The sequence below is a fragment of the Triticum aestivum genome, chromosome 4A (genome assembly GCF_018294505.1).
Source record: "Triticum aestivum cultivar Chinese Spring chromosome 4A, IWGSC CS RefSeq v2.1, whole genome shotgun sequence".
Taxonomy (NCBI): domain Eukaryota; kingdom Viridiplantae; phylum Streptophyta; class Magnoliopsida; order Poales; family Poaceae; genus Triticum; species Triticum aestivum.
In genome coordinates, this window is record NC_057803.1 from 187,295,334 (window position 1) to 187,323,325 (window position 27,992).

At 41.4% G+C, this 27,992-nt stretch overlaps 1 protein-coding gene across 1 annotated transcript; it reads right to left on the bottom strand.

Moving 5' to 3' along the window:
* Positions 1-1,173: 1,173 nt before the first annotated feature.
* On the bottom strand, positions 1,174-13,140 carry LOC123085800 (nardilysin-like). The gene is made up of 19 exons (XM_044507510.1): positions 12,677-13,140; positions 12,248-12,323; positions 12,020-12,066; positions 10,756-10,868; positions 10,588-10,661; positions 10,389-10,484; positions 10,189-10,308; positions 9,858-10,091; positions 9,156-9,304; positions 8,639-8,795; positions 8,407-8,562; positions 7,424-7,800; positions 6,771-6,920; positions 5,719-5,901; positions 5,320-5,523; positions 4,858-4,964; positions 4,133-4,286; positions 2,755-2,876; positions 1,174-1,865 (listed from the first exon to the last, which is right to left on the bottom strand). The coding sequence occupies exons 1-19, from the start codon at positions 13,016-13,018 to the stop codon at positions 1,619-1,621; spliced, it is 3,108 nt and encodes a 1,035-aa protein (XP_044363445.1). The 5' UTR covers positions 13,019-13,140; the 3' UTR covers positions 1,174-1,618.
* Positions 13,141-27,992: the final 14,852 nt, after the last annotated feature.

Consider the following 27,992-nt stretch of genomic DNA (forward strand, 5'->3'; position numbering starts at 1 on the left):
GGCTTGGCACATCATATTTCTTCATCTACTCCCTCTGTTCCAGTTTATAAGTCCTGCGCGTATATCTAGATTGCCAATTTTATCACCCTAATATAAACTATATAACACAAAAATTATACCGTTTGAAAATAGAGCATCTGAAGTTTATATTGGTATATTTTTTGTAATATATGACTTGTATTAGGTTGATCAAATTAATGACTTAAGGACACGTGCACATCCTATAAACTGAGAGAGAGGGAGTACATGGCAGACTTACATCCGTAAAAGATGAAACATTGGGAAGGGCCTTAACCGGTGCATCATGGCCAAGGCGATCTAGAGCCGAAGAATACCAAGTTCGAAAGCAGGCTGCCCATTTCCCACCGACGCATCTGGTCAGTGTGCGTGTGTGCTCGGCGTGCCATGCCAGGTGCCAAGCTGCTTGCTTGTTCCCAAGCTTAAGCCGTGTACGTAGACCGCCATCGTGGACTCATGGATGCATGGACCTGTTGCGAGAAACAACTGCTGCAAGGATTTCCTCGCAATCTGTAGCAGTCATTCTGGTGCTAGCCACACGGGCGATGGGCTGACGGCGACCAGATTCCAATGGGGCATTTCTAGAATAGAGCGGCAATTACATTCAATTTAGATTTGGGATATGGCCATATGGGTAACGAAACTGCTCTGCGTACGATGGTTTTCTCGTCCGACCGGTACGGCTAGAGAGCAAATCATCATGGGTAAGGTACAATGTTTGACCTACAGGGCCACAAGGCCAAACTTGACATGTTAAGTATGAAGAGAGAAAATTGCCCGACAGCCCTCGAACAACATTCATGCATTTTTATTTCTATTTTTGACAGCAAGCAACGCTCATGTATGTATAGCCAAGGAAACCTGGATGAAATACATGGCACAATAGATGAGCTCAACTCATGTTTTGATTGTCAGCACACGTGTCATCAAGAGGAAAAACACATTAGGTCATGAATGGAAAACTGAGATTCTGAGCTCGTATTTTTATTGTCAGCATTGCATATGTTTGAGAAAGAAAAGAAACCATTAGTTACTGGCTGAAAAACAAGGTAATATTGGAGGATAGCCCAAATGTAAGCTCTTGTTGAGCTTATATAAAGAAAAATGAAATTCAGTAGCAATTCCACCTATCTTGACAAATCATACAATATAAAGTAAAAAAAAAAGATCCACAATATTGATTAACTGGGCCCACATAGGCGGAAGATTACATTTTTCTGGGTACAAGTTGAAGAAAGGAGCACTTACTAGTTCAAAAATGATGTGCATGCTGCACTATAAAACACTATACTAAATCTTACCAGCAGAAGAATACCCTTTAATACCGAATGGATGCTCATCAATTTACAAGCTGCAGACCAATTAATGAATGTGGTGGATTTTCTGTAGATGATTGTTTTATGTATCAACTATGGTACAGGGATGCTCTTGCAGCTTGGTGGAGGTAGCCACACAAATGATTTTCTGTAGATGATTGTTTTATGTATCAACTATGGTAAGAGATGCACAAAGCTGCAGCCACACAAATGATACATAGCCATCTGAGCTTCGGAGATGATCCTATGTAGGCATTGTACCAAACGAACATGATCCACTTCCCTCAGCAGAGGCTAGGATAAAATTGGGAAGAACCCTTCAAGGATTCAACATCATCAATTGCAGTCCATGACTGCTCTTGCAGCGTGGCAGCCTCAGCAATATCCGGGTTGCAACCATACACATGTATTGCCAATCGTCTACGTGTTGGAGAAGATGATCTTATGTAGGTATTGTACCAACTGATGACGTCCTCCTTCCCAACTGTCCTTAGCTCTTCAGCTTCCAGTTTTGACATATCAAACATATACCTATAATTGGATTTTTCCACAACATGAGACTATATATGTGAGGGATGAAAGGATACATGAAGCATTAATCAAATCCATCAGTAAAGAACGGAAGTGAAGTACTCACGCGATCCATGACATATTATTTGAAACTACATGCAGCTCAAAATATTTGTCAGGTTGCACATGGGTTTCTTTTGCCCAAGTGACCAAAGTTACAAATTCTGCAGATTATGAGACATCGCTGCTTTTATAAGCACTACTTCGTATTACAAAAGTGAAACATGCAGAAACACTGGTTACCAAGCTAAATGAAAAAAAAAAAAAAAACTGGTCATTTCCAACTAGTTCCCGGCCAGTTATTGGCCTGCAGCTTTATGGCAATTTGTTGTCAGCACTTACACTGTGAACAGGCCTGGGCATTGGACAAGGTTATGAAGCACACGGCCTGGATAATTTGTACCCATAACTGAATGAACGGTTAAAAGTCCAGTATGTCCACATAACACTAACGGTATATTTTCAGTTTTGAATGTTTTGTGCTGCCTAGGACGGTTTTTGGCTGAAATTCAAACCAGCTCAGGGAAACAAACGGGTTCGATGGCAAAATGGTTTATACCACATCATGCATTGCATCATAGAATGGTGAGGACGTGCTCGTGATAAAGCGCCCTACATACTATTGTAGCAAGGAAAGAGGAAGAGGAAGGGTTCCACTGTTTATACATAACCATACCAACACCACATGAAAATATGTGGCATGGGTTTAATTGTGTAGGTTGAGTGGTCAGACCCAACCCATGAATACCCATAGTCCTGACCTCAAATGATTCAGCCTTAGGTAGATACTTAATTTGTTTCACATAAGTTCTAAATGATGCATAGACATGTAGCAGGAAAGAAGTCATACCTTTTGTCGGTAATCTGCGACCAGTAATCGCCAGTTTGATAGCTAAGGGAAGGATCCTTCTCGAGTTTTTGAGCTATTAGCCCACTCTTGTGATGCTCAAAAGTCTCCTCCTCAAGCCCATCCTTCAAAGCACACAGGTATTGACCAAATGCAAGTAATTGTGAGATTACAATTAATTGATTTTTCAGTTTTCATAAATTAACGAAGTTTGTCCACAAAACACAGTATGAAATATAGCGACAGGTAACAATATTTCACTAACAGCTTGATGTTTTGAGAATTCAACTTCAACTACAACGGGATCAAGGAAACTCTATGAAAAATAGAATAGAATTCCAAAAGCTTGAGATATCTTGTGTTTTCCAATTGCATGAACAGCATAAAAATATCAGTATAACTGAGAAAAGTTGTACTCCCTCCGTTCCTAAATATTTGTCTTTCTAGAGATTTCAACAAGTGACTACATACGGAGCAAAATGAGTGAATCTACACTCTAAAATATGTCTATATACTCCCTCCGTCCGAAAATACTTGTCCTAGAAATGGTTGTATCTAGACTTATTTTAGTTATAGATACATCCATTTTATCCATTTCTAGGACAAGTATTTCCGGACGGAGGGAGTACATCCATATGTGGTAGTACATTTGAAATCTCTAAAAAGACAAATATTTAGGAACAGAGGGAGTATATGGGAATTTCATATTCAAATATGAACATGAATATTTATGTAAGACATTCTTTTCCAGTGAAGACATGGATATACATGATTAAAAGAAAGGAATGCACCAAAAAAGTATACTTTGTTAAGACTGCATAAGTCAAGCAAAGTTCATTTTGAAATATACCATGAAGAAACATCTCAAAGGCAATTTGTTTAGGCATTCTTGCTTAGAATAAAGGTAAATGTCAACAAAGATTAATCAAAACATGAGTGCAGGATTTCCATCAGTCAGAGATAAACATCATTGTGCTGTTACGAGAATAAAATTGATGCACGAAGCATGTCACCAACATCTTAGGGGCTGTTTGGTTCCTAGCAACACGTTGCCACACCTCAAGTTAAGTGAGTTTAACCGAGTTATATAAGTGTTTGGTTTTAGCCACACCTTAGGCGAGATTCCTTTTTGTGACAAATAAGCCCCATATGTCATAATACACTCAAAAAGTGTGGCAAGATTCTCTTAGACATGCCGAAGTTAGGCAATTTTAGAAAAAAATGTGTGGCAAAGTATGGAAAAGTTAGCTTCCAACCAAACAGGCCCTTAGTACTTAGATAAATATGTTGATTAACATATATTTTCTGTCAGGTCAGGTGACTATAAGATAGTCTAATAAAATGAAGGGCTAACACAGAAATGTGTAGGAGAGTAGCATACCAGCAAAGCAGACAGACCATCAATAAAGTTATCAATCCTGCTTTGCAGGTAAACAGGGCTATACTTGGAGGACATAACTCGAAAACAATACGCCAGCAGGCGGTAAGTCATCCTTGGACTGGAGTCCACAGTATAGCCAAGCTGCTCCTTCGTTCTATCATTGGAATGCCAAGAAAATCAATTAGCAAGGTTGTTGCAGAATACAAATAGTAACAAAAGTATACTCCCTCCCGAAAAAAAAGGTGATCTCCGGCAAAACTATTTTGGTTCTGACCAACCTTGCAAAAAGAAAAAACATTGTGTATAGAACTTATTTTGAAAATAAATCCATAATACTCCAACCACTTTGAAATATGTGCACTTATTTAGGAAAGTGTCTTTTCACAACAATTCTCATTGAGGACATCACAAGTGCACACTTATTTTGGAAAGTGTCTTTTCACAACAATTCTCATTGAGGACATCACAAGTGCTCTAATTGCAATATTTCCACTTTCTACTTGTACTTTAGTACTGTAAAAGAAAAATTAGTGGTTGCAGTAGTATGTCATTTAATAGGGATAGGAGTATGCATGGCCCACTGTAAGTAGTATTTCTAATACTGGGTGCCTCATTGGTTTGTGTGTGAGATGAGCTTGAACAAATACTGTGAGTGCTGTATTATCGATTGGACTACACTACTTGGCACTCACACTTTGTCTAGAAAACAAGAAAATAAATTATACCTCAGCTGATCAAAGCAAGGTTCTTCAATGATATTGCTGAAAAGATCTGTAATAGCTCTGAGCCTTGTTGACTCCTTTCCAATGTCTTGCTCAACTGGAAAATAAACCTGACAAGAAGTGGTATATCAGAAGGTTGCCTGATTAACCTAAATTGACAAATTAAAATTAAAATAGAAGAGCAGCCTCGAGGTACACTTGCGCATGTTTCTTGAGGTTAGGTCGGATGCCTATGCATTCAAAGTGGTTGCATTTCACATAGTAGGCTATTCGACATACATGATACTATCACAGTGAAAATGTTCAGGACCTGGATGTGATTCAACATATAATTAATAATTTAAACAGCATCTAAAGAAACATGCAAAAGTGTTATGCTTCAGTAAACTTCTAATAAAATTCTCTTCAAGACCAGTTATAATTCAAACAGCATCTAATAAAACAGGGAACTGGAACATAGCCCACCTCAACCACAGAATTCTCTTCAAGATCATTCTTCACACGTACACTTCTAATAAAATTTGCACCATGAGGAATGCAAAGAACTCTTTCACCGTGTCTTGCCTCCACTGACAGTGTCTGGCCTGACAAAGTGTTCTTGAATATTTTTGATATATTTATCGCTTCCTCTCCTGACAGGTTACCATGACATAGGCCCTCGATGTGTAACTGCATGTGTCCAAATAGGAAATGGTTTCTAAAGTCTAGCAAATGTATACATGATACAAAAAAAAAAACCAAACATTTCCTTATCAGAACCATACTTTCAGCAAAGCATCTTTCGTCTTTTGATATCATTTGACACATGTAAGAACAGGCAGCACCAGAAATACTGGAGAAACAAAGAGCATTTGTTACCCTTACCTGAGAAAGGAGCTCTGGAACAAATGCTGCCAGATCTGAAAAGGTTAACGTCGCAAGAACTTTCAATTTTTCATTGACGTCCCAGAATATTTGACGTAAGAACTGTAGCCTCAAGTAGGTGGAATGGCTCATAGGTTTCATATTCGTGTTTCTGTAAGCTCTTTCCAAGTCCTCCTTGATGACCTAATGAGTGCACAATAAAACAATATATATATATATATATATATATATATATATAAATACTAAGGTGCAGAAGTTTATGGATGGTTATGTGTTTTCTTGAACTACGTTCTCCATATGTTAACAACTAGCGAGGTGAATACCGCAAGAAACTGTATAAGCCAGTCAAATAGCTGGTTAGGCTGCAGTCAATTCATGCGCTTCTCTCACTGGAGGGTAACTATGTCAATTAATAAGACAGAAAAAATACAGTAGGATCAAAGGAATGCATTGTTTGCCTAATCTGATTATATCAACAATTATTACAAGAAAGGTCACTTAAGTTATCCATTTTTGTGGTGGACGTTAAAGGAAAAGGTACAGAACACAAAATTTAAAATCCACACAAACATAAGAAATATTCTTTCACGTTGTCACACTTATATTTCGAAATAATCTATCATGTGTTCACGTTGTCACACTTATATCTCGAAATAATCTATCATGTGTTCACGTTGTCACACATATTTCGAAATAATCTGATTGTATCAATAATTACAAGAAAAATCGTCATTGAGTTAGCCATTTTTGTGGTGGATGTTAAAGGAAAAGGTACAGAACACAAAATTTAAATCCATGCAAACGTAAGAAATATTCTTTCACGTTGTCACACTTATATTTCGAAATAATCTATCATGTGTTCAGCACGAAATTTAAAATCCACGCAAACATAAGAAATATTCTTTCACGTTGTCACACTTATATTTCGAAATAAACTATCATGTGTTCAGCACAAAATTTAAAATCCACGCAAACATAAGAAATATTCTTTCACGTTGTCACACTTATATTTCAAAATAATCAATCATGTGTTCAGCATAAAGATACATTACCTCAAACCTATCCATCTTTGGAGAAAAGGACTGAGAAGCAGCCAAGATGTGGGACAGCAGGATGGCCAGCTTGTCATTGTAACCATAAAGCTTTAGCTCAAGGTTGCTACCAACGACAGATAATGATGTCTCGAGTTTAGCCACATAAGCCTGGGAGGTTTATAAACCAGTTGCAAGAAATAGCTCAGATAGGTAATTTAACAATAGTCGACAAGATTGTAGATACTGTGATTTCAAAATTAATAATATTGCAAATACTAAAAAGAGGGGAACATGGACGAGAGTTCTGATATCTGATCAGAAAAGCAAGACAGCAAACCGAAACATTGGACAGTAGGTGGCTGGGTTGTATCATTATTTACAGCATCTAGGCCTTAGTGAGTAAAACAAGGAACATCGTGAAATAAAATGCATAAATAATTTTTAGTAGTCAACAGATGATTCCTACGCTCGAGTTTTTGCATCAATAACAAAATTTGGATCTGCTGCAAAAGTCAGGTATCTAACTGATGGTCAGGCCCTGTATTAGATGTAAATCTCAGCCACTCTTGATTAAGTTCAATAATGACAAATAGTAGCAGCACCATGAAAATAAATAAAAAACTACGGTAAGCTCATAAAACAGACGTTGAAACAAATTCAATAATACCCACCTGATAGAGGACCTCATTTAGCTCATCTTTAAGAAGGTTTGCAAACAGATCTGTCAGAACAGAGTTTCTGAGGCTGCTACAGCCATCCTTGACAGAAATCAAAAAGTATGCATTGGCACGAGGAACATTAAATGTAATATCCATCTTGTGCCAGAGCTTTATGAATGGTTCATCCACAATACATCGAGGATTATCATCGTTTGAGGATTTAGGAATGCTAGCATTCCGCAGACTGAAGTCCCCTGGGATGTATTCATTCTTCCGAGGTAAATGAAAATTACCATCTATCTCCACAGGATTTCTCCAGCTTTCAATCAAAGATGGCGGAATATCCTCTTCAATGTACTGTGAACCAAACCATGGTTCACATCTAATGGCTGCAGGAAACAGACTGCATTAGAAATGCAAAATCATGAAACAATCGGGCATGTTATGCAGTTGAACAAACTGTGACTTGGTCCCTGTCTCATAGTTAGAATTCCAACTCTCCACAGCATGTGGGGTAAACAATATGTCAAATTAAGCCCTCCAAAGCCAACAAGCTGTTACTTCATATAATTCCACAAACAGAATGAGTTTCATCTATGGAAATTGTATGGCTAGGCCAAAGCATGAAATAATAATAATAATAATAATAATACTAGTATTATTATTATTACTATTATTATTATTGTTATTATTATTATTATTTCTACATATCATACCATTATGAAAAAAAAGGATTCCCGTGTTTTATACACTACATTAAGGAGAAAAAATAATGATGATGATCACAAGATGAGGCATCTCATTTTACTAGTACAATTGTTAGCAATATCGAGTCATGATTCAACAAACGAGCATCAAATGTTGAAATAACAGTGTTGACTTGAAACTTCAAACAACTCGCATCATGTAGCACAAGTCTAGTGTTCACGAGCCTGGCATAGGAGCATTGTGCATTAACCAGCCCCCCCAAAAGACTGGCAAGACGGACTGCTTACCTTGGGACTGTTTATCAAATGATCTGCTCAGTATGTCAACTCTCATGTTGTCTGGATGAAAGAAGCTCAGAACATGCTTGACTAACTCTGGTTCCCATCCCTCATAAATATATTCTCCAGAAATTATGTGTTTTTCAGAATAAAATAGCATATTTTCTGCAAAGTAGAATTTAAGTAAGCCCTGCATCCATCATAAACAAATTAAGCGAAACAAGATGGAAAAGGTGATGACCTGCAAGATCTACTACATAATCATCTGGGGGTTGCTCTTCTGCAAATCTGAATTCCATGTACCCAATGTCCTGAAGTTCCTTAAATATCCATTCTTGCGGCTCAGACTGCTTAAGTAAATTTATATATTGGTACACAGCTGTAATGACCTCGAAGAGCTGCAAAAGCATTCCATGTCAGAAAATGTATCATTGTGCTTCCCTAGGAAGTAAAATAGTAAGAGACATGTGAATGCAAGAATTATCAAAAGATTGGATGAATTGCCGCTACTTATAAATTTTCTGATGAATATTAGTCTCAACAATGTTTGGCAGCCAACTTCATGGAAGAAAATGATGCCAACTACAATCAATCACATGTTCCTTAGCAGAAGGCATTTGCTGGTAGTTGTTAACTACAACAGTTCCGCAAAAATGATGTAAAGAATAAAATACTTCGATGCGAGGAGAAAAGGAGTTTCAACTAACAAAAATACTCAGATAAAACAAGAAAGGCAAGCATCGTATGAACCTGCATACATTTTTAAGTCCAGAATCAGAAAGGCGGATAGACATCTCAAAGATATAGGCATATGAGGATCGTTGTGTTCCTCCAGTGCCAACGCCAGCACTCAATGTGCTAGCCCAACCTTTAGCTTTCAAAAAATATAGCAAGCTTCCCTTGCCCTCTGAAAATAGAAACAAAATGGTCAGATGCTAAATGGCAGGGCGTGATTACATGAGATGAAACTTCTGCATGCTCCAAATTAACATTAAACAAAGATAGCAACCAGCATTAGAATCTATTCAAAAATAAATTGTCTTTATTATGCAAAAAGTTCTGTAAAGATGCTGTTCTGCAAAGAGTACATAAGTTACCAGAGGTTAACACAAAATAAGATAACCCTGAGTGAAGAATGGACATTTCAGCAAATCGCTTCAGGTGAGGGCATAAACAGCACAGCCCACAAGGGGACAATGCATAAGAATGTATATTCAATCAGGTAATCTAACTGATACAATCATATTAAATAAATGTGAATTTGTTGTCAGGATTTGAACCTACAGGGAAGAAGGGCTACCATTAAACAGCCTGAAACCCCTTGAAAGAAGAAAACGTGATGAAAAAAATATTTGAAGGGTGAATCAACAGCATGCTTAGTATTCAACCATTGATTAAAGGTACAGCACCTGAACGGAACAGCAAAAGGTTACAGCTATAGGTACGCGGGAGTTATTTACCATGACCAAGGAGATGTGCCAAGTAATCTTCTGGTTTCTTCATGTATTCCTTGTGCAGGCAAGGAAGTGTCCATGACAGGAAAAGACTGTGAACATCTCTGACAGCCTCTAGCTTATAAAGTTTACCAGATTTCCAGAAAGGCATATCAGACTTTGGACTTATTTCTAACAGAGGACCAGCTTTAACTTCACTGAATAGCTCTATGGTCCAGGCTTCTAGAGTGTCAAGGGGTTCTGAAACAAATGAAACATACAGATAATTAATAGCAAAAGAAGAGCATGAATTCATTTATTTAGTGAACATACAATTAAAATAGGTAACCAGCCCCACCTCCCCCAATTATAACTAGCTTCATCATCCCTCCATGATAGTTACTCATGTACATTTGCAAAATCTCTTCCCTTAGATTGATTCCACTGCCCATTGCATTCGACAAGCTTTTCTTGTTTCCTACAGATAATCTCAAAAGTTCAGCCCCAGTATAATTCAATGGATATCATGACATTAAAATAACCAAATGATAAGCATACCCCAGGTAAATCTATTCAATGGGTGCCCTTGAGAGCAAGTATGGGACTGCAGTTGGTAAAGGCGGCAGCTATCGCTTTGCAGAACTTGATTGAACTCTAACATAAGATAATAGTTGAAGCAACAAAGTTATGCATAATTTAGACAGTGAAACAATAACTAGCAGTGGTTACTGGTTAGACAGAAAGGAAAAACACATACCTGAGTCTACTGCTAATATCTCGCGGTCCATAGCTTCAGCCTTAACAAGAGGTGATACAAAGAACTGAGAAAATCTAAGCATGGAATCAAAACCATGTATTAGTATAAACCTGAACTCAACATTTATGTTACAGATTAAGAATGATAAAATGAAGAATAGCTAACTACCTGTCTAAGGCTCCCTTAAGATACTCACGATTGACCTCAAAATGATAGCATGTGTACTCAGTTTCAGTAAAAGCATTGGATGAACCACCATGTTTGGACAGGTAACTGTCATACTACATAAGAATATTTATCAAATTGCAATAAAAGCATTCACCAAATCTACAAAATTAAGGTCAAAGGAATATAAAAGCTCAAGGACTATGTAAATCATTGTAGCATGGGTACTGTGCAAGCAGACCAGCATTAGAACTGTCATAGTGGACAAAGGGCTGCTACATTTCGGCTAGCTGCGATGTAGCAGCCCACTATAGCCCTATGGTGTGCAGGATCAAGTACTATATTGGCACTTATAAACAAAGATGTTTCAGGTTTTCGTCTGAGCCCTAACACAAGGCAAGTTTATATTTTATTCTTATGGTTCATTAGTATGTCACACCGTCGTTTCTGTTTATAAGGTGTATTTTGTGTCGACTCCGGCCGTCCCCCGCTACCCGCCAAGGTCAATTAGCAGCCATGCAACGCGCACGAGACCCCGCGACCACCGTTGAGCCGCGGCTTTGTGCCGAGCTCTAGGTGCTCGGGCAGCTCGGCGCTGCCAGAGTGGGCCGCAGTCCCGGCTCCCCTCCGCCCCTGGGTCCCTCCAGGTGCCTTTGCTAGCCATCCAGCGACCTTCTCGGACCAGGCAAGCTCCACCAGCCGAAATCAAGCTCGGTGCCCCTTAAGTGTTCGACGGAATCCCCCCAAGGTATTTTTGTTTGTTTCTTTTGGAAATTGTGTTGAGTTTTGGATTGTGGATTGATGAACCATATAATAATTAAGTACTGTTTGTGTTTTATTTGCTATTTGACATGAGTTTAATATTATTCGAATTAGAAGCTTAAAATTTAGGTATCCAGTTTTCAGGTCGGATGTAAAAGCAGAAAAAAAAATTGGCTACCTAAATCTTCTCTCTCCTCAAAAACTGGATTTCGTAGCAACATTTTTAGTCTGCTGTTGGAGATGCTCTTAGTCTAGTAACCACATAGGTCAGGTTTTGACAAACATAGCAGAGTATCATCATGTATATAACCACTATATGCTGTGCACTGCCAAAATGCTTCAATATTTTTCTACCGAAACAACATTGATCCAAGCAGAGCATGTGATGGTAATTGAAATAAGGGGAAAGGACAATAAAAACACATATAACTTTCAGACACGGGTAATCTCAGGGTTGACTCACAGAACAGAAGAAGGGGCGTAAAAGCATAGACATTGTACAAACCTCGTTTTCATCAGGAAAAACAGAGCTCCCCATAAAAAGCATGTGCTCTGCAGAAATTCAGCACACTCTGATATTACTATAAGCTAGAGCGTACATATCATCAGACTAGTTCCCTCCAACTTTTGGATAGCTTCGAACAGAAGGCTTAGTAGTTTTAAGCTTTTAACTGATGCATATGATCAGCCATAATACAAGATAGGTAAAACGAAGATGACAATGATTGCATACCTAGAAAATGAGCCAAACCCTGTGCCTTTGGAGGGTCCGCAAAACTGCCCATTCCAACACACACTGCAGCAGCAGCCTGAAATTTCGATGTGTCATGTAAGAAAAAGCAAAACCAAACATCAAACTTGCAACAGGCAGCAATACTCGCGGCTATCAAAATGCACCTTCCAGATTTGCAATCCTGTCCGTCAAGCTAGCAATTGGTTCTAACCACTTCGACACACGAATTATTTTCAACAGTTCAATTTACATTCCATCGGTTATGATCCACGTGTCTGATCGTTGTCAATGCCACTAAATTATGCTAGATCCAGCTAACGTTCATAATAGCAGCATCACGGCCACCACAGAGGAGAGTGATCCAATGTACTAGCCAAATTAGATTGAATAGAACAAGTGCAGGTCTCTGAGGGCAAAACTCGTCGGTACCTTCTTAATGACCGGCTCGGAGCTGCCCTTGTCCTTCTTCCTCTTGGGCTCGCTCCCATCCTCGTCCTCCTCGCCTTCTTCGTCGTCGTCATCCTCCCCCTCCTCGTCGCTATACTCTTCGTCATCTTCGTCGTCGTCCTCGTCACCATCTTCCTCGTCGTCCCCGTCGTCCATGTCCACGTCTTCGTTTGGCTTGGGGGCAGGGCCGCCGTCGGCGTAGATCTCGGGGTCGTGGATGAGGAGGGCGCAGAGGCCATTGGCGAGGCGGAGGAGGCGGTAGGAACGGTTGTCGCTGGGGGACTTGACCACCAGCTCGTCGTCGCGCGACACCGCCGCCGCCATCTCGGCCGTCCGCCGCCGCCTTGTAGATACGAAGGAGGGGGGGAGGTGGTGGGAGATAGGTGTGCGGCGGGCAGTAGCAGCGCGGGCCTTCTCCCCTGTTTCCTTCGTTTATATCTTGGTCTTGTTTATTTAGGCTGGTCACAATGGGCAAGAACATAAGCTAGTAACTTACACACTTCCCTAGACTATGTTACTACCTCCATAGTGGGTAGAAACATCTATGTAGTGTCATGCAAAGATGTATTTATTAGGTTATAGACTCATTGTTTCTTGGAGTGTGTGATGTTCCGGTAACTTAGCTAGTTACCACAAGCACCTCTCTCTTCATTAAATATGTGGCACATAAGCAAAGTTGTATTGGAGTGTGTGATGTTACTCCTAAGTTCCTCCCCATTGTAACCAGCCTTAGGGTTACACACGCAGCTTTGGCCTAGTTGTATCAAGGAATCGCTTCTTCTTTTTTTCCTCCTTTTTTTCCAGGGATCAAGGAATCGCTTCTGACGCAAGTGCGTCCCAGACGGGGATTTATACGACCCTACCACCCTACGCCCTTGGACAAAGAATTTCGAAGATATATAAATACTCACTCCTTCCAAAAATAAGTGTATTAACATTAGTATAATTTTACACTAAAGTTAGCACAAAGTTAAGACACTTATTCTGAAACGAAGGGAGTATATAGTAGAAGTATACCATAATTAGTACAAGTATACGTCCAATGAAACTTTTCCGCATAATTTGTTTGAAAGTTTAATACATCCAAACGTGTTTACCAAATGGACATACCAATTATCCGCAGACATCTAGTTGATCGCCTGTCGTCCAACCATATTTAAATAAGGCCGTCGTCGAGTCATTTTAACTAGTTTAGTTTTTTTTCTACAACAAAGAGGATCTCTAATAATAAAAACTAATAAATCCTACTCCTCCGCGTCAAAGGCGAGGTCGATGACCCCTGCGCCGGAGCCACCGGCCTCGCCGTCATTGGCCATTCAAGTCAACCCATCGGAGCCACCGATGTATACCTTGACATCTTGTTGTGTTGCTTCACCTTCTTGTCGTCCTCAACCTCGAGCTCCTCGAAGGGCCAAGTGCGCCACAACTCGTTGATACGGAGTTGGCGGCGCTCTCGGTCGACCGTGTGGGTGCTCTGCACGAACGCGAGTATCGCTCAGTTTTGACGATCTCCGGCTTTGCAAGGATTTTCATGACCACAGCGGCATCCTTGCACTCCACTAGAAGTGCGCCACTGTTGCACAGTGCCCCTTTAGGAGTGCGGCACAGACTTGCTCCTCTCCCTCCACCATGGAGAAGAGCCCGCATGTCCCGCTGGTCGCTGGTCGTAGTCGCGACATCAACAGTAATTGCTTCCTCCTCAGTGACCTCCGCCAAGACCATGGGGTCGCTCTTCCCTTCCAAGCATGGCTCCATATAGCTCGAAGGTTGGCCCACCTCACTGTGGGCTTGGCGTCGGATGTCCTGAAGCGGATCTCCACACTGTTTCGGCACATCACGCCGACGACTGTTGTTTGTACCATGTAATCTTCTCCCGCGGCATGGCCATGGCGGATGACGACTGACGAACTACCAGGGCTCAGACATAGGCAGAGGGGTGGAGAGAAAAATGGGTAGAATGGGCTCGGGAGTAGGGTTGGGGGTAGTCGACCAACTTTTTAATACTCGGGGTAGGCTCCTCGATGACTCGTCGACTGCTTGGCCATGAATGCGACGGGTGGAACGGTGAAGATTCAATGCGGATAGACGGGTAGCTGCTCAATCGATGTGAAAAGCGGTGAGAATTCTAGAGCGAGAAAGGGTTTTTGATAGGACCAGGTTGTCGTACGCGGACGTACCGAACGTCTGGACTCCCCCATACCACCCCACGATTTGGGCCGACCTGGGGATTTCGAGCGTCTAGACGGTACAACCCAACATCGACGACCACGTTGTGCGTGTTGGAGATGCCTTAACACCTCATCTCAAACTCCCGCATCCAAAACCAAGAAGGCTTAGAGCATCTACAAACGGACTTGGCAAGTCTGACCCCTCAAACGCCCGCGGCGCAGACAGTGACCGGTCACCCCTCAAAAAACGCATTCCACATTCGGATACCTCAAATCCATATTATTACATGCAACGTATCGATCTTTGACCGGAGCTCGTCCGGTTCCGCTCCCCGCTCGCCCGGCTCCGCCATGGCCATGTCCGGCGGCCGGCTACGCTCCTTAGAGTGTTGGGCTGATCGCCGGCAAGGTAGAGTAGGGCTGTTGGGAATAGTTGCATGGAAAACGAAAAAAAATCTACGCACACGTAATGATCTATCCATGGAGATGCATAGTAACGAGGGGGAGAGTGTGTCTACGTACTCTCGTAGACCGTAAGCGGAAGCGTTTCACAACGCGGTTGATGTAGTCGAACTTCTTCGCACTTTAACCGATCAAGTATCGAAACGCATGGCACCTTCGCGTTCTGCACACGTTCAACTCGGTGACGTCCCTCGCCTTCTTGATCCAGCAAAACGTCGAGGTAGTAGATGAGTTCCGTCAGCAAGACATCGTGATGATGATGATGGTGAAGCGATCCTCGTAGGGCTTCGCCTAAGCACTACGAAAATATGACCGGGGGAGTAAATGGTGGAGGGGGGGCGCCGCACACGACTAAACAATTGTCTGGTCTAGGGGCGCCCCAAGTAGATCCGAATCCTACTTGGGATCCTGCCCTTGGTTGCCCCCCTGCCATGTTTGTCGGAGGGGGAAGGAAAGAGGGGGGAAAGGGAAGGAAGTGGGAATCCTAATCCACACTTACCTTTCCTTTTCCCCTTTCCTTCTTCTCCTTAGGCCGGCGAATATGGGGGGCGCACCAGCCCCTTGTGGTTGGTGTGTTTCCCTTCTTGGCCCATAAGGCCCATATCTTTTGCAGGGGGTGTTCGGAACCCCTTCCGGTGACCCGATAAGTACCCGGTACCCCTCCCCCCGAAACACTTTCGGTGTCCGAATACTATCGTCCTATATATCAATCTTTACCTCTCGACCATTTCGAGACTCCTCGTCATGTCCGTGATCTCATCCGGGACTCCGAACAACATTCGGTCACCAAATCACATAACTCATATAATACTATATTGTCATCGAACGTTAAGCGTGCTGACCCTACGGGTTCGAGAACTAGGTAGACATGACCGAGACACCTGTCCGGTCAATAACCAATAGCGGGATGCCCATATTGTGTCCTACATATTCTACGAAGATCTTTATCGGTCGAACCGTTATGACAACATACGTAATTCCCTTTGTTTATCGGTATGTTACTTGCCAGAGATTCGTTGATATCTTCATACCTAGTTTAATCTCGTTACCGGCAAGTCTCTTTACTCGTTCCGTAATACATCACATCGTGACTAACTCCTTAGTCGTTTGCTTGCAAGCTTATGGTGTGTATTACTGAGAGGGCCCAGAGATACCTCTCCGATACTCGGAGTGACAAATCCTAATCTTGATATATGCCAACTCAACACACACACCTTCGGAGATACCTGTAGAGCATCTGTATAGTCACATAGTTACGTTGTGATGTCTGATAGCACACAAGGCATTCCTCCGGTATCCGGGAGTTGCATAATCTCATAGTGGAAGGAATATGTATTTGACATGAAGAAAGCAATAGCAATAAAACTGAACGATCATAATGCTAAGCTAACAGATGGGTCTTATCCATCACGTAATTCTCCTAATGATGTGATCCCGTTATCAAATGACAACCCATGTCCATGGTCAGGAAACCTTAACCATCTTTGATCAACGAGCTAGTCAAGTAGAGGCTCACTAGGAACATAGTGTTTGTCTATGTATTCACACATGTATTTAGGTTTCCAATCAATACAATTCTAGCATGAATAATAAACATTTATCATGAATAAGGAAATATAAAATAACAACTCTATTATTGCCTCTAGGGCATATTTCCTTCAGTCCTCCCACTTGCACTAGAGTCAATAATCTAGATTATATTGTAACGATTCTAACACCCATGGACTCTTGGTGCTGATCATGTTTTGCTCGTGGAAGAGGCTTAGTCAATGGGTCTACGACATTCAGATCCGTATGTATTTTGCAAATCTTTATGTCTCCCTCCTTGACTTGATCATGGATGGAGTTGAAGCGTATCTTGATGTGTTTGGTTCTTTTGTGAAATATGGATTCCTTCGCTAAGGCAATGGCTCCAGTATTGTCACAAAAGATTTCATTGGACCTGCTGCATTAGGTATTACACCTAGATCGGATATGAACTCCTTCATCCAGACTCCTTCATTTGCTGCTTCTGAAGCAGCTATGTATTGCGCTTCACACGTAGATCCCGCCACGACGCTCTGCTTGGAACTTCACCAATTGACAACTCCACCATTTAATATAAATACGTATCCGGTTTGTGACTTAGAGTCATCCGGATCAGTGTCAAAACTAGCATCAACGTAACCATTTACGATGAGCTCTTTGTCACCTCCATAAACGAGAAACATATCATTAGTCCTTTTCAGGTACTTCAGGATGTTCTTAACCGCTGTCCAGTGACCCACTCATGGATTACTTTGGTACCTTCCTGCCAAACTTATAGCAAGGCACACATCAGGTCTGATACACAACATAGCATAGATGAAAGAACCTATGGCTGAGGCATAGGGAATGACTTTCATTTTCTCTCTATCTTCTGCAATGGTCGGGCATTGAGTCTGACTCAACTTCACACCTTGTAACACATGCAAGAACCCTTTCTTTGAATGATCCATTTTGAACTTCTTCAAAACATTATCAAGGTATGTGCTTTGTGAAAGTCCTCTTAAGCGTCTTGATCTATCTCTATAGATCTTGATGCCCAATATATACGCAGCTTCACCGAGGTCTTTCATTGAAAAACTCTTATTCAAGTATCCTTTTATGCTACCCAGAAATTATACATCATTTCCAATCAACAATGTGTCATCCACATATAATATTAGAAATGCTACGGAGCTCCCACTCACTTTCTTGTAAATACAGGCTTCTCCGAAAGTCTGTATCAAACCATATGCTTTGATCACCTCATCAAAGCATATATTCCAACTCCGAGATGCTTGCACCAGTCCATAGATGGATCGCTGGAGCTTGCACACTTTGTTAGCACCTTTATAATCGACAAAACCTTCTGGTTGCATCATATACAACTCTTCTTTAAGAAATCCATTAAGGAATGTAGTTTTGACGTCCATTTGCCAGATTTCATAATCATAAAATGTGGCAATTGCTAACATGATTCAGACAGACTTAAGCATCGCTACGGGTGAGAAAGTCTCATCCACTACAAGAAATATGTCAACTTATGACCTTCTGTCAGTGACCCTCGAAGAATCGGTCATAAATTTATGACCATTTTAGACCAATTGGTCAAAAGCTATTCAGGGGGCTCCAAACCCTAACCGTTGCGACCATTTTGGTCAGAAAGGTCGTAATTTCCTTACACGAAATGGTCACAAAGCAAACAGTGCTAGTCCGCTGCCTTATTTCTAGTTGTTAATGACCAATATAGATGGTCATAGCCTTGTAGATTGTGGTGGGTTGTGATGACTAGGCGCCATCTCATCAGTTTTGCCTATGTGTCATGTCCATGTGGCAGTTTTTGCCCTAGGTTGTGAAGCAACCTATATTTCTATCATTCCCAAAATTCCCAAAAAAAGCTCATAAATTCTTTGGGGCATATCTTCATCAAATATGTAAAAATCCTTCCTTGCCTAGTTCAAAACTAATTCAACAATATTCATTTTCCTTTTCTGTTCACGACAACACTTTATGAAGGAAGTGCTATTTATATATTCTTGATTGCCCTCGGAATTTTTGGGCACTCTTTCCTATCCAAATAATTACTGCATGACAAAATTCAGCTCCACTTGCCTAGCAAATCTTCCTCGGCAAATTTCCAAAGTTTTTGTCCACCTAGAAGCATTGTGAAGGAAGTACCTTTTTTATATATCGAAATGACATGAAATTTATACAGTTCCTTCATATGCCCAAATTATCACCCTCCTCCAAATTGCAGCTCAGTCAAATCATCTATGTGAGCCCAGGTTCAATTTATATTTTATGGCCAAATTGGCACGTTACAAAGCAAGTGTTATCTAGACCCCTCCTATTACCCTCAAACTTTTCGGGCACTCTTCCATACCCAAATCATTGCCACATGATAATATTCAGCTCAATTTTCCTAGTAAATCTTTCTCAGGAAATTTTCAAAGTTTCTACCTCGAGAGAAGCTTTGTGAAGTAAGTACTAGCTAGGCTTACCCAAATGATCTGAAAATTTACCAGCGCGTGACCATACCTATGTAACTTACCTACACCAATTTTTAGCTCATTTCGTTCATCCAATCTCTCTCACTAGTTTTCCCAAGTTTCTGTCCATAGAAGAGAATTGTGAAGGAAGTACCACTTTGGCATTTCCAAATAGTATCCATTTTCTACAGTGGTTTCCTATGCCCGAATAACCATCCTCCACCTAATGCCAGCTCAATCCGTTCATTATTTTGAGCCGAGCTTCAACATTCGTAGTTATGTCCAATGTGGTAGTTCGCAAAGCAAGTACCACCTAGGCTCCTCCTTTCGAGCTGAAAATTTGTGAAGACGGTCTTCTTAGTAACTAATCATCCTCAGCCAAAACTCACGCCCATTATCCATGTACATTTCCCGTACCGCTAATCAAACACTTGGCTGTTAATTCATATTTGAGCATCGATCGGTCTCCTCGTGAGAATCTTATGTTGTAATTTTCTTCCTAGCACCAACCTGGGGAGTGCCCAACCCACTAGACATGCCTAGGCCGCCCAGAACGCATGGCAACGCCACGGTCATGAGGTGACCACGCGGCGGGCATGCGAGTTTACGCGCTGTAGAGTTGGGGCCCTCGGCCACTGCCCAAACCTCTACGTATCGCCACCAAACCATGTATTTATGATTAAATAGGTCCTTATGTAACTAGAAATGATTTTTGTAAAAAATAAATAGCAAACTATGAGGCAGCTGCAGTTCAAATTTGACCCGCTTCCTACTGAATCGGTGGAAATTTGTCTTTTTCACGAGAGGTGGATCAAAAAAATTACACCCAACCATTTTGTCAATTGTGCATTAAATATGGCCTAGTATTTTATAAAAATGATTTGGTCCAATTTTGCAACAATTATTTGGTAGTTCCTTCACAAAAAAAACCTCCTTTTGGGCACTCAAAAAATAGAAAATGGTTTTTTCGTCCAACAAAAATGAAAACTTCCTTAGGCAACATTGTTTGCCATTCCAATATGCACCCTTGTGCACAATATGAGATCATTTGAACAAACTATGCCATGAATGTGGCCATAAGATTGATCATTTGGCTTGAAAGCCATTGCCCTTCACACATGATAGCTCATTTCTGAGAACACTTTTTAAAAATAATTATCGTATTACAAGTTTATTATTTTTCCCGAAAACTTAATCACATATAATGAGAAAATGCGAAGGTTTTCCAATTTTTTGATTTTTTTTGAATTTTTTATGCTCGTTTCAAAATGTGGTCAAAACGGCGGGCTTGACCGTTCCTAGGTAGCGGTTGAATCTTGGAATTTTTTTGGTGTTTCTCTGATTAAATAGATACTTATGTACCTATAAATGATTTTTGGAAAAAATAAAGAGCAAACTACGAGGTAGCTACAGTTCAAATTTGACCCGCTTCCAACTGAATCAGCGGGAATTTGTCTTTTTCACCAGAGGTGGATAGAAACTTTTTACAACCAACCATTTTGTTAATTGTGCATTAAATATGGCCTAGTATTTTAGAAAAATGATTTGGTACAATTTTGCAACAAATATTTGGGAGGTCCTTCACAAAAAAAACTCATTTCGGGCACTCAGAAAATGGAAAATGAATTTTCCGTGCAAAGAAAATGAAAAGTCCCTTAGGCAACATTGTTTGGAATTCCAAGACGCACCCTTGTGCACAATATGAGATCATTTGAACAAACTATGCCATGAATGTGGCCATAAGATTGATCATTTGGCTTGAAAGCCATTGATCTCCACACATGATAGCTCGTTTCTGAGAACACTTTTTTAAAATAATTGGCGTATTACAATTTTATTATTTTTCCTGGGAACTTGGTCACATATAATGACACAATGCGAAGGTTTCCCAATTTTTTTATTTTTTTTATTTTTTTATGCCCGTTTTAAAATGCGGTCAAAACAGCGGGAATGACCGTTCCTAGCTAGTGGTTGAATCTTGGATTTTTTTTGGTGTTTCTCTGATTAAATAGATACTTATGACCTAGAAATGATTTTTGGAAAAAATAAAGAGCAAACTACGAGGCAGTTACACTTCAAATTTGACCCGCTTCCTACTAAATTGACGGGAATTTGTCTTTTTCACCAGAGGTGGATAAAAACTGTTTACACCCAACCATTTGGTCAATTGTGCATTAAATATGGCCTAGTATTTTAGAAAAATGATTTGGTCCAATTTTGCAACAATTATTTGGTAGGTCCTTCACAAAAAACCTCCTTTTGGGCACTAAAAAATGGAAAATAGTTTTTTCGTCCAAAAAAATGAAAACTTCCTTATGCAACATTGTTTGCCATTCCAATATGCACCCTTGTGCACAATATGAGATCATTTGAACAAACTATGCCATGGATGTGGCCATAAGATTGATCATTTGGCTTGAAAGCCATTGATCTCCACACATGATAGCTCGTTTTTTAGAACACTTTTTTAAAATAATTGGCTTATTACAAGTTTATTATTTTTCTTGGAAACTTGGTCACATATAATGACACAATGCGAAGGTTTCCCAATTTTTTGATTTTTTTTTGAAATTTTTATGCCCGTTTCAAAATGCGGTCAAAACGGCGGGAATGACCGTTCCTAGCTAGTGGTTGAATCTTGGAATTTTTTTTGGTGTTTCTCTTATTAAATAGATACTTATGTACCTATAAATGATTTTTGGAAACAATAAAGAGCAAACTACGAGGCAGCTACAGTTCAAATTTGACCCGCTTCCTACTAAATCGATGGGAATTTGTCTTTTTCACCAGAGGTGGATAAAAACTGTTTACACCCAACCATTTGGTCAATTGTGCATTAAATATGGCCTAGTATTTTAGAAAAATGATTTGGTCCAATTTTGCAACAATTATTTGGTAGGTCCTTCACAAAAAACCTCCTTTTGGGCACTAAAAAATGGAAAATGGTTTTTTCGTCCAAAGAAAATGAAAACTTCCTTATGCAACATTGTTTGCCATTCCAATATGCACCCTTGTGCACAATATGAGATCATTTGAACAAACTATGCCATGGATGTGGCCATAAGATTGATCATTTGGCTTGAAAGCCATTGTTCTCCACACATGATAGCTCGTTTCTGAGAACACCTTTTTAAAATAATTGCCGTATTACAAGTTTGTTATTTTTCCTAGGAACTTGGCCACATATAATGACACAATGCGAAGGTTTCCCAATTTTTTGATTTTTTTGAATTTTTTATGCCCATTTCAAAATGCGGCCAAAACGGCGGGAATGACCGTTCCTAGCTAGTGGCTGAATCTTGGATTTTTTTGGTGTTTCTATGATTAAATAGATACTTATGTACCTAAAAATGATTTTTGGAAAAAATAAAGAGCAAACTATGAGGTAGGTGCAGTTCAAATTTGATCCGTTTTCAACTGGATCGGCAGAAATTTGTCTTTTTCACGAGAGGTGAATCAAAAACTTTTCAGACCCAACAATTTGGTCAATTATGCATTAAATATGTCCTAATATTTTATAAAATTGATTTGGTCCAATTTTACAACATATATATTGTAGGTCCTTCATAAAAAAACTCATTTTGAGCACTTGCAAAATGAAAAATGAATATTTAGTCAACTACGACCAATTTTTTAGTTAACTGCGACCAATTTAGTTGGTCATGACATCATACACGTGTACTGCATTTTGATTGGTCCGTGGATGTTTCACGCGGATCATGAATGGAACACCGTTGGATGCTCGTGGATCCAACGGCAGTCCTCACCCCAAGCCCACCTAAGCCAAAACCCTAACTCTCCTGAGTCCTCCTGGACTTTTTTCCATCCACCCCGCCCGCCTCCTTTCTTTCTCCCCTCGCTCTCTTCTCCTTCGTATCTCCCCTCCCCTGCGCCACACGCCCGCGCCCTCACCTCCTCCAAGATCGCCGGAGACCCCCACCCCCTCCTCTACCCCACCACCGCTGGCGCCCCCACCTTCTCCTTCTTTCCCAAGCGTCCAAAACCCTAGCCCGCGGCGCAGCCATGGCGACCGAGCTCTGGATCCGCGGGCTGGAGGTGCAGCACCGGATGCGCCGTCGACGACGTCCACGCGATCCTCCCTTCCCTCCCCTGCATCGTCCGCCTCCTCCCTCCCTTCCCCTACGCTGCCTCCCTCCGCCCTCGCGATCCGATTCAAATCCATCCTCGCGGGGGAGATCTGATCGATCTGGTCCAGGGTGCCGCCATCATGCACCACCACCACCAGCTGGACCAGTGGCTCGCCGGCGGCGTGGGCGAGGTGCTGTGCCCGACCAAGTCCGCCCCCTGCTCCCCCGTCAAGCCGGCAGCGGCTTGGGCGTGGTGCTGTGCCCGACCAAGTCCACCCCCTGCTCCCCCGTCAAGCCGACGGTGGCGTCCATGCGGCGCACACACTTGGACTCCTTCCATGCCTCAAATTCTTCATAATGGCTCAGCCACCTCTGATTCTCCCAGTTTGCTGCCTTGCCTTGCAGATGTGGCAGCGCAAGGGCGAGGTCGGTGTCTTTTCGAGGCGCGGCTCCCAGTAGCCGGCGTGGTGGACGCTGCTCGCGGTCGACCTGCACCACCTCCTCTCTCTCCAGCCCGCCGTCTGCTGCTCCCACGCCGTCTAAGAGAATTGTGAGTACTTTTTTCTGCTGGATCAGTTCAGTCGATCCATGTCCAATTGTCGATGGCGAAGAAGGAAAACCCATAGAGAATCTGTTTTGTAAGTAATGGGAATTGGGACCTATCAACTGAGTTATGATTTTGTCCCGTCCAAACATGGAGATTAGTGACTGTGTAGTTGCAGAAACGACCCAAAGTCTGACAGTACGAATGTGTGGTTCAGAATTCGTATACCAGCAGAAGCTTTCACTTCTGCTTTGTTGTCCCTGCAGAAATGGCCCTACTAGTGTAAAGATTAACATGCAGGCTCGATCCACATGAGGATCCCCTTAAGCTTGAGTGCCTAGCTGTAGATTCCGGCAATGGAGTCCAGCATCATGCTTGTGATAAGCTGGTTTATTGTCTCTGTTGGATGGACATCATTATCTTGTTCATGCAAATACTTGCTAGGTTTTACATGTTCATGCAAATCCGATGTGAAACTGGTCATCTTGTTCATGCAAATCCAGACTTGGTAAATGTGTTAGGCTCGTCCATCAATGTCGGTAAATGTGTTGTGGTCTGTGCATGTCTATAGATTTTTTTAATTCTGTTGGCTGTTGCAACACCTGTCCTGGTACTTGTGATGAAACCAACAATTAACTTGCTAACCTCTTACAGTGTTCAATCATATTTTCATTCTTAAATTTCAGTGTTCAATTTCAGATTATACAAACTGGAAGTGTCTGTTCTTTTTCGTTTTGAAGTAGGGAGGTTCTTGATAGCAGTGTGGTAAGCAAAACATTAACTTTGTGATGCTTCCAGTAGACCACTAGCATGCATGTTTTGGGTAATCAATTTAGTTGCTCTGCTGTGTAAACTGAAAGTGAAGAAACCTAATAAGTTAAACCCAGGTGCATGATTGTATACCTAATCTGATATGCTTTTAAACTGTACCTGGGTACTAAACCCAAGTTAAGTATACCCGAGTATTCTCACGCGTGCGCATAGTATGCTGGATAGATAGCTCATGGTTTGTTCCTGTACCGTTCTTGCTAAATGGGTAGCTCATGGTTCCGTGTAGCAGAATATGTTTAAATTTTCTGGGGTACCCTTTTTTACTCTGAATAAGCAACAGAAGTGCTCAACATCCATCATGCATAACCCTGAACATTTATGGTCTCTGTTGATATGTCTTGTTGTGTACGTATAGTGCCTGTACATGCATGGTTGTGTTTTGTAGGTGTAGGGTAACTTTTACTGCACAAGTTAACTTGAGACTGGTTAATTTTTTTTGAAAGATGTGATGTCTTGCAGTGTCTGCGACAAGAGGGGAGGACTGCTTTGCAATCTCAACGTACCCTGTTCATCAGAGACAACATCTCCATGGGCGCCTCCGTGCGCTCTTTGGGCAGCTCGGAGCCATGCTGTCAGAGCTCTTCACCAACTGGACCATCTACACCAACAAGGTGGGTGCATCTCCAACCAATTCTGCAGTGGTAGCAGCACCAGCAGTACTTCGTTTTGAAAATCCGTCGAGTTTCTGACACTGTCAACATGGCTGGAATGCGTGTAGGCGGTGGTGCTGGTGACGCTGCTGTTCGTGATCGCGGTCAACCTGGCGATCGGCATCCTGCCGCACATGATGCGCCCGACGCCATGGAGTACCTCACGGCATGCTCGCCTCCCCCAGCATCCCGATCTCAACGAGCCTAGCGGTCGCCGTCCTTGTCCTGCTCGAGGAGCAGGAGGAGGAGGGGCGCATCTAGCCAGGCACAAAGGGCCTGCTCTGTACCACCACATCATCAGCCTTCTGCAGCATCGAGTTCAATATGTCAGGTGACCCTTCCTATCCCGTCTGATATGATGGTCAATAGTTGCTTGTAGATGAATGATGAAGTGTTGCTGTGAATGTGAATGAGTAGCCACAAGTCTGTTTGCACCATTGCCATAGCTAGTGAATGAGCAGCCACAAGTCTATTTGCGTCACTGCCATAGTTACCTGAATACAAATGAGCAGCCACAAGTCTGTCTGTACTGTCACATTGCCATCAATAGCTACCAATCACTGTAGATAAATAGAATTTCCCCAAAACTATGTGGGAAATTTGGTTAACCTTGTTGAATCAGATATCATTCTGACACCTGATTAGCATATCACTTGTCTATGTTCAGTTAAGAGTATTCAGTTTAGATGCAGATTTAGTCAACACTTCGGATCAACATTAAGTTTAGATGCAGATACAGTCAACACTAGGTATCAATACATGTTTGCTGTCAATTCTTGCTTATAAGTTATTGGATCCCTCATTGGCTACTGTTTGATGTTCTGTACAGATTCTTATTCTTATATGTTCATTCTTGTTTTTTGCACAGGTGAAGTGCAAATCCAAGTTCGAAGCTGTGAAGCATATCAACAAAGACTAGCATATTATGTGTTGTAAATGTAGGCAGTAGTAGGCTTATCTGGGTTGTAGTATACTGTAATGTTTGTAATAGACTAATGCCGTGTTGTTTTGGACGAATTTCATTTGCATTTGGATTGTTTGAAATAATGATTGTGTATTGAATACCTGTCAAATGGAAACCTGACAAGGGGGTCCAAGTTATAATAGTTGTTTGACAGATTTTGAAATTTTTGATGTGTGGGGTCAATTTTGTGATAAGCATGACAAGTGGGACCAATCTGATTGGTGGGACCAGTGGCAAAAAAGGATGAAAATAAAATATCAATAGACTGTAAAAGGCTGCGTCTTAGAAAAAAGGCTGAATTAATGGCCCAAGCCCATGTAGCTAGCAAAAATTAACAAGAAAAAAAATATAGTAAAAAGGCCGAATTGTTGGGCTAGGCCCATGTAGAAAATCGAATTGGACCGGGCTGAATATTGTGCCACGTCAGATTGCCATGCTGGATGCCTACGTGGCCTGGGGAGGTTGCTAGTGACCAAAACAGCACAGTAGACGTATTTTGGTCATAAACGTCTTCGACCATTCCAGAAGAAAGGTCGCTATAGTCAGTTTATGATGGCCAGCTTTTGACCTTATGTTTTTGGTCACAAAAAGGTCACATATGGAATTTTGTGACCATTCAGTGACCAATAGTGGTGGTCACAAGTTGACATATTTCTTGTAGTGATCGTAGTCAACTCCTTGAACTTGTCGAAAACCTTTCGCGACAAGTCGAGCTTTGTAGACAGTAACATTACCATCAGTGTCAGTCTTCTTCTTGAAGATCCATTTATTCACTATGGCTTGCCGATCATCGGGCAAGTCAACCAAAGTCCACACTTTGTTCTCCTACATGGATCCTATCTCAGATTTCATGGCCTCAAGCCATTTATCGGAATCTGGGCTCATCGTAGCTTCTTCTTCATAGGTTCATCATGGTCTAGTAACATGACTTCCAGAACAGGATTACCGTACCACTCTGGTGCGGATCATGCTCTGGTTGACCTACGAGGTTCGGTAGTAACTTGATATGAAGTTTCGTGATTATTATCATTAGCTTCCTCTCTAGTTGGTGTAGGCATCACGTGAACGGTTTTCTGTGATGAGCTACTTTCCCACTCGAGAGAAGGTATAATTACCTCATCAAGTTCTACTTTCCTCCCACTCACTTCTTTCGAGAGAAACTCCTTCTCTAGAAAGTTTCCATTCTTAGCAACAAAGATCTTGCCTTCAGATCTGTGGTAGAAGGTGTACCCAATTGTTTCTTTAGGGTATCCTATGAAGACGCACTTCTCCAATTTGGGTTCGAGCTTATCAGGCTAAAGCCTTTTGACATAAGTGTCGCAACCCCAAACTTTAAGAAACCACAACTTAGGTTTCTTGCCAAACCACAGTTCATACGGTGTCATCTCAATGAATTCAGACGATTCCCTATTTAACGTGAATGCAATTGTCTCTAATGCATATCCCCAAAACGATAGTGGTAAATCGATAAGAGACATCATAGATCGCACCATATCTAATAAAGTACGGTTACGATGTTCGGACACACCATTACGTTGTGGTGTTCTAGGTGGCGTGAGTTGCGAAACTATTCCACATTGTTTTAAATGAAGGCCAAAC

What these genes read in the sequence shown, in the direction of transcription:
- LOC123085800 (XM_044507510.1), bottom strand. Translation starts at nt 13,018, where the DNA reads ATGGCGGCGGCGGTGTCGCGCGACGACGAGCTGGTGGTCAAGTCCCCC. An exon ending in TTTTTCCTGATGAAAACGAG is followed by an intron (nt 10,869 to 12,019) that starts GTTTGTACAATG and finishes ATTCTTATGTAG; the next exon opens with TATGACAGTTACCTGTCCAA. An exon ending in GGCACATCTCCTTGGTCATG is followed by an intron (nt 9,305 to 9,857) that starts GTAAATAACTCC and finishes TTCTATTTTCAG; the next exon opens with AGGGCAAGGGAAGCTTGCTA.